Source organism: Rutilus rutilus, assembly GCF_951802725.1.
Source record: "Rutilus rutilus genome assembly, chromosome: 2".
NCBI classification, from domain to species: Eukaryota; Metazoa; Chordata; class Actinopteri; order Cypriniformes; family Leuciscidae; genus Rutilus; species Rutilus rutilus.
In genome coordinates, this window is record NC_140210.1 from 56,670,057 (window position 1) to 56,682,351 (window position 12,295).

General features: G+C 35.9%; 1 protein-coding gene across 4 annotated transcripts in view; it reads right to left on the reverse strand.

Moving 5' to 3' along the window:
• Window positions 1-1,015: 1,015 nt before the first annotated feature.
• LOC311286315 (NLR family CARD domain-containing protein 3-like) overlaps window positions 1,016-12,295 on the reverse strand; it is a 52,435-nt gene continuing 41,155 nt past the window's right edge. For all 4 annotated transcript variants that reach the window (XM_084402461.1, XM_084402462.1, XM_084402464.1 and 1 more), the window contains 2 exons: window positions 4,806-4,852; window positions 1,016-3,925 (listed from right to left, as the gene is read on the reverse strand). In XM_084402461.1, the coding sequence (XP_084258587.1) occupies window positions 3,381-3,925; window positions 4,806-4,852 (592 nt within the window). In that variant the 3' untranslated portion in view covers window positions 1,016-3,380. The remainder of the gene's footprint in view (window positions 3,926-4,805; window positions 4,853-12,295) is intronic.

Genomic DNA, 12,295 nt, shown 5'->3' on the forward strand with positions numbered 1-12,295 from the left:
TGGGAGATAAAACACATTTACATGTTTTTTATGGCAATCAACCACAGAGCAAGTCCGGTGTGCACTCGGTTTCTCCATCTTTCTCGACTGAACTGAATATGAGGGGGAGAGGGGAAGGGGGGGCTTCCTGCTGCGGTGTCCATATATGGTATATCCTACTACCTTATGACGTCAAGAGGGAGCTGAAATCAAAATCTCGTATTTGAGTGCGCGTGCACGCGCACTGGTTTATTTACCCTGATGTAAACAAACGCTTCACTTTTAAATATCGGCTTCCCGGCCAGTGTATAATCGTTAGTCGATCATAACATACATTGATTCTCGTGGAAAAGTGAAAATTGCAGGTTATGACTCCTTTAAAAGTTGAATCTATCAACTAAGCTCCGCTGATGGGAAAACGCTCTGGTTGGTTGAAGCGCTGTCCTATTGTGTGCAGAGGGAATTTGAAAGACAGCCGTTTATCCCGCCCATCAGATTGACCGTGTCTATGGTGAGTTGCCAGTCTAAACATCTTGATGTACGTCTGGCTTGCCAGGCTAACAAAAGAACATCATGCTGCAGAATCACAGAACTATTATAATTAATAAGGTAAAATCACAGACACAGTGTAGAATAAAAATCTCAGGTAATGATAAATGGTAAAATCTGTGTTTTGCCAGATGAGAAGTTTATCTACATCATCTTTTTATTCTTTTAATTTATTTTACAACTGTATCATATATCTCTTTTACTTTCTTTTATAATTGTTTTAATTTTCCTTGCTTTTATTTTGTGATTCTTTTAATTCCTTTCTGTAAAGGACTTTGAATTGCCATAGTGTATGAAATGTGATAAATAAACTTCCCTTGCATTGCCTGATAATGCTGATGAGCATTAGCACAGTCTGAGTATTGATGGTGATGTATATCTTTGTGAGATTATTTACTGTAAATAAATGCAAACCACAACACCAACCACACAATTGTAATGGTTGAGTGCAAAATACTCCAAAAACAAGAGAAATGCGTGACACGGAAAGATGAAACAAAAGTTTAATCCATACAAAGAATAAGAACACTACACATATACCAACTTTAACGACAAACCCAGAACTGAGGAAACTGCAGGCTGAAATACACAGAGGGAAGGATCAACAGAACAGGAAACGGGTGAGTAACAAATCAGAAACCATGACAACTATAACTAGAGCTAAGGCAAATGGCAACATAACGGAACATGACAATGAAACTAAACAGAACATAATGAAATGAAATGAACTAAACATGAATGTGACAATCTTATTCATGGTTTTATTCAAAGCTAATCTATATCCTTTTTTGTCTTCCTTTTTTATTAAAGGTTTCTTAATAAATGATTGGTGATTGTACTCAAATTGTAGAAATTACATTTATAATAGAATAGCACAAAAAAAAAAAAAAAAAACAATAGTCTTGCCTATTGCCTACTGTGCCCAATGAGGCACTGAGCAGATGCTGAGTTGGACAGATATTCTGTTTCATGTTACACTAAAAAATTGCTGTAAAAAAAAGGGCCAAATTTTGACAGTAACATGCTATTTTCCATTAAAACAGCAATATACCGTAGAAAACTATGCATTCTGGGTGATATTTGTCATTTTCGAGAGAAATTCGATTAGATTTTCACTTTACCTTTTCATTTAACATATTAATTAACATATGAATTAATATACCAGTTTAAATAACAGCGCTCAAAGTCAACACTCAGAGGCTGTGTTCCAAATAACACCCTATACCCTCATTCACTATTCCCTACATTAGTTCAATATAGTGCACTTGACAGAGTGAATGAATAGAAGTGAGAGAATTCAGTCACTGATGAACATCAGGGCCCGTATTTATCAAGCTTCTCTCAAAGTGCCATTTTAGTCTTAAGTGCTGAGAATTCATTCAATTTGCTCCTACTTTCAAACTTAAGTATAAAAGCAAGTTATCAAATTTCTTAAAGCTAAGAATCACTCTTACTCTCACAGTTATTTAAGACAGCTCGAGAGGTCTCTCAAGTGGTTAGGAGTTGCCAATAGAGACTTGAGATGGCACTGAGGAGACAGAGACATGCGTGAATCTAACGGTATCGTTTGGACAGAGCAGTTGGCTAAATTACGACAGTCGGTTTCTGCAAGTAAAATGAGTTAACTTGAGTTTTAATTTAGTGCATGTAATTTTGTGCATTTTACAGTAACATACTGTAGATTACAGTAAACAATTTTACAATTAACAGTAAATTACTGGCAACAGTGTTGCCAGTGTTTTACCATTAATTTAAAGGTCAATGTTTAAAGGGGTCATGACATGGTTTTTTCTTTTCTTTTATTATGTTCCCTTAGGTGCAATTATAGTATTACTATAGTTTTTTGGACAAAAAACGTTTAAAATTGAGTGATTTATGACCTTTTCCCACCCTGTTTCTCATGCTCTGATTCAAACAGTCTGTTTTGGGGGTGTTTCCCCTTTAAGAGTTCAGTGTTAACACCCACTGTTATGATTGGCTAACGTCAGCGCCTATGCATCAATTATTAACATATATATAGAAAGCCAGAAAATGAACCATCTGTCCACCACTAACAACTAAGAATGGATTACCCCGTGTCCACATGGACAGTGTGAAGCTATTTTGAATGAATATGTCAGATTTGTAACCAGAAACACTTGAATACGGGTTATTTTGATGCATATGCGCGAGGGAGGGAGGGAGAGAGAGAGAGAGAGAGAGAGGGAGGGAGGAGAGAGAGAGAGAGAGAGAGAGAGAGAGAGAGAGAGAGAGAGAGAGAGAGAGAGAGAGAGAGAGAGAGAGAGAGAGAGAGAGAGAGAGAGAGAGAGAGAGAGAGAGAGAGAGAGAGAGAGAAAAAGACAGTGAGAGAAAAAGACAGTGAGAGAGCGCGCGCGCGGCCGGGGCGCTCTCGCTCGCTCTCTCAGTAACATACGCCCTGTCACAATCGTCTCTACACATCACTCACCGATCAAATAAGGCTTTGGCGGCCCCATAGCAATCTTGTAAAGAGACCCACTCGCTGCACGTCGACGACTGAACTCCTGTGGGGCGCGTGACAACGAATCATGCGACGATGCGAAATGACTATGAGGCACAGACAGTAGTCTTGTGCTGGAGGCGGTCATATGCAAACGACTGGTGCGTCACTTCGTACCGTGACGTCACTTCTTACCATGGATCCAGAACGAGCTGTATTTAGAGCTTGATTAAATAAATGATTCGTTTATAATGGGGAGGACGTCTAAAGCTATGAAACTTGCAGGAAGTTTTAATGGTACAAAGACCTCTTATATACCAAAAGATCAAGGCAAATTTGGTTTCTCATGTCATGACCCCTTTAACAGTGTGTACTGTTTATATGACAGGGATGTCTAGGAGGTCTGGACATTCTGTTGCAACAACACAGGAGAGTCTGGATAAACCTTAAATCCAGCATAGAGGGGTTCAGTGAATGTGGTGTTGAATGTGTGTAAGTGTGTGAGTGTGTGTGTGTCAGAGACGCTGTAGAAGGACAGAGTGCCGGCCGACACGTCCACATACACTCCTACTCTCTTAGACGATGAAGGGGCAGTTATATCTGTTTGCTTTAAATTGTGACAAGCAGAATAACTTCTGCTAGAGCAATACAGATTCCAGGACTTTTCACTGTATCCAAACCAACAGTCTTCACTCAGCCCTTTCCTCCTGATTCCCTTATAAGCTACTGAAATATCAGCTCCCCTTCCACTCCATTCAGCCTCCCAGTAACAGCGTCCAGTCAGACTCTCTCCACACAGAACCTGCTCAAAGCCATCAAATCTGTCTGGATGATCAGGATACGGCTGCTTGTCTTCCACGCGTGTCACCTTTCTGTTCCCCTTGGACAGCATGAGTTTAACATGTGCTGTGTTTGGATCCAGTGTGAGATCACAGGCATCTGAATACAAGAAGAGAAATTAAAAGAGAGAACTTTTACAACACACATATATCTTGTTACTATATATGTTGGACATACAGTATGTTTTCCTGATATGATGTAATGATTTTGGCCTGATTAGTGTTTTGAGACACTATTAGAAAATCTAAGAAATCATAGAAAATGTATGAAAATTGTATGAAACATGTATGCAAATTTGTCACTATTGTCATGACTCTAAATAAAGAATAAATAAAGATGTAAAGTCAAGTTGTCCAGTAGTGGCCAAAAGTGATGTCCAGCCTAGGAAAATGTACATCTTCACTACTTATTCAAGTATTATTAAAAATGTGTTTAAGATTTTGTAAGCATATTGCATAGTTGTGTTTGGAGTCAATTGTTTTATTAATAACTGATTATGTTGTAGTCAGTGTATGCTTTCTGCTTCCAGCATTTTGTTTTCTGTGCAGTTTTTGCATAGTAAAATAAAACCTGTAGCTGTAGTTTGTCTTTTTACACCTAATGATTTTTTTCATATAAATACCTTAACCAAATTTACTGTTTTGTTCTTCCCTCATGTTTAGAATACTTTAAAAAACATATAAAATATATTCCTCATGTTTCTGTGGTTTAATTGAACTTAGACACACAAGACTATTACAATCAATAAAGAGAAATCTATAACAACCTCACCTTTATAATCAGAGAATAGACTCTGGTCAAGATCAGCCACTAAATGTTGATAAGACCGATATCAATACACAACCATCAACACCTGATTATGTTTTTCCTTGGCTTATATTGCCATAACAAATTTGTCTTATAAGGACATAGTTACACTGATCACGAAAATAAGAAAAATTGTTTGAGAATATGTCTGTGTGTTTGTTTTAAAACATACATTTTTGCAGTCCTTTTGAAATCCTGGTCTCTCCTCCATGGTCCATACTACAGTAACACAAACATAAAAAATTACTGTGACACATCTAATATATACATATGCTATATATATACTACTCTGTACATGCACTGTTTACGGAGCCCCTAAACGAACATGGCTTTGGAAAAAATTTGGGATAGGAGAAAAAAAAAAAAAAAAAATGCGTTCCCTCGCAAAACTTGTGAGCTTGAACAAACTGTTTTTCCAGTTGTCCCGCTGGCAGTGTTTCAGAGAGCTCCATACGTTAACACTGGAGCATTTCATAGTGTTTGAACTTGGACTCGAGTATAAAGAAATGCGGTCAGTGCTTAGTTCAAGGAGTTGAACTTAAGTTGGCAATATATTCACAGATTCGAACTTCCCGGATCAATAACTTGAGAGCTGAACGTTGTTAAAACACAAATTACACCTATTTCCAATCATAGTAATGTAGACAACGATTTTACTCAAAACAAGCTTTATAATATAAATTGGTCTCTATGAGCAGGCGGCTGAGAGACAAGTCTGAAAAAGTGCAAAACCCAAAACCCTTTCACACATTTTAGCATATATTATGAAATTTATTTAATAACGTCACTGTAACACACTGTACTGTCACCAAATTCAGTTCACACATCACTGCTCTCCTGGTGGTTATACTACAACACTTAGTTTGATAAACTTGCATAATTTTTATGATTGTTTATTATGAAACAAAATCAATAACTTCACTGTTATTAAAAAAAATATTCAATAACTTCAATGTCATCAAATTCAGTAAGAAATGATCATGCAAAAGCTATGGTTGTAACTAGTATGTTAGCTACGTACCAACTTATTTTTTATTGCTATTACTTGCCAAACTAAGTGTTGTAGTATAACCAGCAGGAGAGCAGTGATGTGTAAACTGAATTTGGTGTGTTACAGTGAAGTTATTGAATATTTTGTTCATAATATAAAATGTGCAAAATCACATTTTATCAAACTAAATGTTCTAGTATAACCAGTAGGAAACCATTGATGTGTAAACTGAATTTGGTGAGGTGACAATACAGTGTGTAACATTGAAGTTAACCCTCTGGGGTCTGAGGGGTTTTCTGGGCCCTGGAGGTGTTCTGACATGCTCTGACATTTGTGCTTTTTTCAGTTATTTATAAACATGTTAACCCTCTGAGGTCGGCAAACGCGCCCCCGCGTTTTGCTGGACTTTTTTTACATTGTAGCACTTTAAACTTAAATTACTCCGTCATTTATGGTCATACAGAAAAAATAAATATAAAAAAAGAATCTGTGATATTTCTACTTTTGTATGTGTCCACTTAGAATCAAATCAAAACATTGTGCTTTTGAAAAATAAAGAAAAATAAACAGGGTGTGCGTTCTGCCTCTCCGTCGCGGTGAACTTTTTTTTCTTGAGCACGTCTATAAACTGAAACAAAACTCAGCGAATACTTGTCACACATTTATGAGCCATATACCTTTATAAACATTTAAGTGTGTACTTTTAAATGATCGGATTCAAACTGAAAACAAATATTTTCTGTTTAAGTAATTTGTATAAAACCAACAAGATGTCCAGCTTCTCAAACGCTTGCTCATTACAGTTAATTTGGCCACGCCTACTCACGCAAAAGATATTCACATGCAAATCTCCACATGGAACGCGAACGCGCTCATTACCTCAAAAACAAAACACTTCATCAGTCTCTGCTTTTCGTCGAGTTTGAAAGACGTGAGTTTACATTGGCTTTACCCCAGAAGAAGAATGCGATTTCAAGACAAGAAAGATAAGGTAAGAAATTCTTACATATTAGTTTGTTATTGTTGCATAAATTTCACATTGCAGTTGAACTGTTGCTAGATATATGGTGAATATTATAATATTTAGACCCGTGTTTACTGTTACTGTGTTTGTGGATATCTGCTCAAACGTAGATATGTATATGGTAGGCCTAACCATAATGTTTTATATTTGAGCGCGATCGCGTTTGAATGTATCATATTTTTTATCGCGATCGCGTTTGAATGCATCATATTTTGGAAAAGCAAAACGCTCCAAACGGCTTCATGTTTTACTATTATCTCATTTCATATCATCATAACGAATGGAAACATTTGAAGTAACATGATAATCAATATATTTTTCTCTAGCTTAGTTGTTACTGAAATCTTTTTGAAAATGTATATAGGCTGCTATATTGTTATTATTTTATGCAGCACTGCGCATAGCCTATACCTACAAGGCACAACAAACCTGTGTTCATTATATAATATATTGTTGGAAACATTTGTGTGAGTGTGTGTGTGTATTCTGTGAATTTTAAAAAGCAATTTTAACCAGAAAAATCTCAAATGTATTCCCAAAATCGTGCAGGCCTTTCTCTTGATATCAGTATGTTCACTTTTTTTTTTTTTTCAGGGCCCAGATGCCACTGAGTCCTGCTGACTTCAACATTCACATGAGTCTCTGTATATGAACATGGTAAAGTGAAAATCAAACACCTTGGAAATGAAAGGTATGTACAATGTTTTTAGGAATGGCACAAAGGTCTCTTTCTTTGGATCATTGTTATCAATAAGTGTTTTTTTTTTTGTGTGTATCTTTGGATTATGTTGTAAATAAATCCAAACAATTTTAAAAGCCATTCTTTTTTTAATCTCCTCATTCTTTGTGCAAGGTTGGTCAGAATGATGGGCCCTGATAAGCTCCTAATAGGGCCATTAGGGAGTGTCTTTGTCTTTCTCAGGTGTAAAAAGCCTTACATATTAATGAGATGATCCGCCCCTTCGCATATTGCTTTTTCACACAAAACACGTCGTAAAAATTTTAAATCAATATATTGTCTTCTCTGAATGAGCAGTCAGGGTGATTTTCACATAGTTTTAGAGCAAATATTCTAGGCTACGTCATACAATTTTCAAAAGTCTTGTGAAGAAATAATCAGTATGGGTTTCATGACCTTATTTCAGTGAGAATTTTTTTTTGTATTTTCACAAACCACGCATAAATGTCATTATCTCAAAACTACAAACTTTTACACACATGCTGTTGATATATTATTGTAGCAGAGTTTGTGCTGAATACAGTGTAATAAGACTTTAGCCATGAAAATGTCACAAGTAACAGAAATAAGCACAAATGTCAGAGCATGTCAGAACACCTCCAGGGCCCAGAAAACAGCTCAGACCCCAGAGGGTTAATGCCAAAGGTGTAAATTCACTCTATATAGCACAAACAGGGCTACCATAATATGTGATCAACATGCATGTATATGTTTGAATTTTTAAGAGAATAATGTTTATGCATGGTTATTGAAAAAAATAAAAATGAAAGTTGCTGAAATAAGACCACAAAACACATACTAAATATGTGTCCACAAGACTTTTGACTAATGGATGTTGTCGCTTCGAGTTCTGGCTTCAAAATTATGTGAAAATAGTCTTGCTTTATCGTTCGCATAAAACATTACATTGATTTAAATGGTGTAAAACAGGTTTTGCTTGGGAAGCCAATATGCGAGGGGGGCGTGAACGAGGAGTGGTTTACACCTGAGAATACAATGTCCCATCCACTCTGCATAATGAGCCATTCATTCAGGTGTGACACTGACTGAGCCACAATGCAAGGACAAAATATATATTTAGAAGAAGACTTATATTGACCATTTAAGATTTTGCTTACATCTATCTTGTAAATATGTTTTGCTATTTTATTAAAAAAGGTTACAATTACAATTTCAATTTATAAAAAAATAATAATTACAATTTCAACAATATTTCAAGTGTTCTCTTTCTTTGTAAAAAAATTATTATAGGCCTACATTTTATCATATGTATTCATTAGTTTGAATATAGCCAACACTGGAACAGCTAACATCTTAGTTGATGACTTTATTTTTGACAAAAATAGTATTTTATATATATATATATATATATATAGGCCTATATATAACATATGAGCAGAAATTGCTAAACAAAAGCTTATTTGATGTGGCAGTATATTCTACAGTAAAAACTGTACTCAAATCTAGTCAACAAAATGTTGTCTTTCATATTTCGCCTGACTGTAACGTTGTTTTTATGAAATATTAGGGCATATAAATGTTAATTTGCAGTTTAATACGTTGCTTATACAAATATCCTACATTTTATTTCAACATATTTCAGTCGATTTTTACTCATCTCAGTATAGCAATACAGTTTGCTAAAACATCATCATTCAATCACACAGAGACGCGATTTAAATTTAAACTGTCTTTTTGCGAGCTGTGGTAAACAGCGCGCGCATCTCTGCCGTTCATTCATTCAGAAACGCGATTCACTTGAGAATGGAAAAAAACGTACTACAGTATTCCTCAGCTCAGTCGGATCCTTTCTCCTCGAAATACCCGCACAGCGCTGCGAGACAGTGTAAACAAGTAATGATCTGAATAAACTTGTGTTTTCTCGAGCTGATATGGGGGCGTTCACAGTGTTTGCATCGATTGCCTCAGTCATTTGCGTTTGAATAGCGCGCGCTCTCCGTGGGCGGGGTCACATTAAAAATAATTAGATGAGATGAGAAGAGAATTTAAAAAGAAGAGAATTTTTTCATTTAAAAGAAGAGAATTCAAGCTTCATGCCAGTGTGTCTGTATGTCTGTTTGACTGAGTATTCACTGAGTTATTGTTCATTTTCGGACGCATTTCAGAATGGACTTCATTGACAGAGAGAAAGCAGAACTCACATCATGTTTATTTTTCTTTATTTGGCAAAAAGCACAACACTTTGTTTTTATTGTGAGTATACACAAAAATAATACACATTTAACAGAATCGATTGATGTATGAAACTTGTTTGTAATATCAAAGTCAACAGATCAAAATGAATCTCTTTTGAACTAATAAAAAAAAAAAAAAGCGAGCCTATCGCGCCGGCGCAATTGCCGACCTCAGGGGGTTAAAGTATCAAACGCGAAATGCAAGTAACTTTGTGGGCGAATCTCGGGCGCTGTTGCTATTATACCAGCGGGATAAATAACTTTTGCGCCCGAAATCAGCTAATGATTAAAAGCATAACATACTTATTCAAATATATGTTTTACATTTAATCTGCATATCCAGTCTGCATATGGGTAGCTGACAAATAACAGAAATAAACTTTTCTCTTTAACGTCTGTATTTTATGTGAAAAAAAATTATGGATTTATTAAGGAATGTGTATATTTTAAACATTGTATCTGGTCACCATTTGTTCTTTTTTTCCAGTTTTACCCTTTTTAATCAGCGTTTTTCTGTCACTACTTCATTTAAATGAGTCCTGTGGTGTGCAAATGAGTACAAGTACAAACATTCCCTGTAGTTTCTTAAAGGGGTGATAGAATAATTTTATAGGGTATTTCACACTGTTCCTTAATGTATCCAAATAGGGTATGTAACAATGGTTGCGCTGAAAATGCCCCGTGGCTCTTTTATACGCCCTAATGCAACCCTGAGAAATATGCAACGAGCGGTTTTCTCCCTTTTATGGTATGCTCATGAATATTTAGATGAGATGCACACTGATTGGTTGGTTTACAACGAGGAATATCCAAAGCAAAGATGCAACATGACCAATGAAGATTGGCAGCACTCACTGTGTATCTAAACTACTATTGAATAAATATTTCAGTTAAACCAAACCGTCACTCTAACTGTACCTGCTAGATAACAATAGCTACAGGGTGTCTACAGATATGAACAAGTTAAATTTAAGTCTTTTTAACCCTCTGGGGTCCTTCGTCTAACAGTCACACTAAGGACACTTTACACTCTTGAGTGTGGACTCATATACACTACCAGGAGTGTTAATTTAACACTGGAGTTTTTTGCTGTGTATGATAATCAATATATTTTTCTCTAGCGTAGTTGTTACTGAAATCTTTTGGAAGATTTATATGCTGCTATAGGTTATTGTTATTATTTTATGCAGCACTGTGCATAGCCTATGCTTACAAGGCACAACAAACCTGGTGTTCATTATATTATATATTGTTGGAAACATTTGTGTGTGTGTGTATTCTGTGAATTTTAAAAAGCAATTTTAACCAGAAAAATATAAAATGTATTCCCAATAAATTTTAGAACTATATTCCCTATAGTTTCTGTTGATATCAGTATGTTCACTTTTTTTTTTTTTTCAGGGACCAGATGCCACTGAGTCCTGCTGACTTCAACATTCACATGAGTCTCTGTATATGAACATGGTAAAGTGAAAATCAAACACCTTGGAAATGAAAGGTATGTACAATGTTTTTAGGAATGGCACAAAGGTCTCTGTCTTTGGATTATTGTTTTCAATAATGTGCTTTTTTGTCATTTGTTGTGTATCTTTGGATTATGTTGTGTTGTAAATAAATCCAAACAGTCAAAAAGCCATTCTTTTTTTAATCTCCTCATTCTTTGTGAAAGGTTGCTCAGAATGATGGGCCCTGATAAGCTCCTAATAGGGCCATTAGGGAGTGTCTTTGTCTTTCTCAGGTGTGAAAAGCTTGTATATTAATGAGGTGATCCGCCCCTTCGCATAAAGCTTTCTCACACAAAACACGTCTTAGAAATTTAAAATCAATATATTGTCTTCTCTGAATGAGCAGTCAGGATGATTTTCACATAGTTTTGGAGCAAATATTCTAGGCTACGTGATACAATTTTCAAAAGTCTTGTGAAGAAATAATCAGTAGGGGTTTCATGACCTTATTTCAGTGACAATTTTTTTTTTTAGTATTTTCACAAACCACGCATAAATGTCATTATCTCAAAACTACAAACTTTTACATACATGCTGCTGATATATTATTGTAGCAGAGTTTGTGCTGAATACAGTGTAATCAGACTTTAGCCATGAAAATGTCACGAGTAACAGAAATAAGCACAAATGTCAGAGCATGTCAAAACACCTCCAGGACCCAGAAAACACCTCAGACCCCAGAGGGTTAAGGGGTGACATAGGATTTTGAAATTCTGTGTATGGTCATTTTACCCACCGAGCTGCTGTTATTCAACTATGCCAAGGTAAACTTGGTTTTGAATTCTATCACCCCTTTTATTACTACACAGTAAATTCCCCGGTGTTAAATTTAACAGCGCTCAGTGTTTATATGGGAACCACCAGCAGAGTGTTAAAAGTAACACTGAAGCAGTGTTAGAGTTAATGAGATAATTAAGCGATTAATTGAGCGGTGATTGAGCATTGAAGACACCTGATGATAACAAGCAGAATCACTGACGAAAAGAGAAACACAAGAACTACAACTGACTTCCGGAGATGAAATCAACTGAAGATAAAGGACGACATTCAATCTCTCAAGATCTCAGCAGAGGAGGATTAAACAACTCCACAAACAGCATTACCAGCTTCACTTATTACCAACTAGTTATTGAGAATTAATAGAGGTGTAGATGTTGATGTTTTAATAAATTCACCATTATGGTTATCTTTAGTTGGGCAGTTTGACT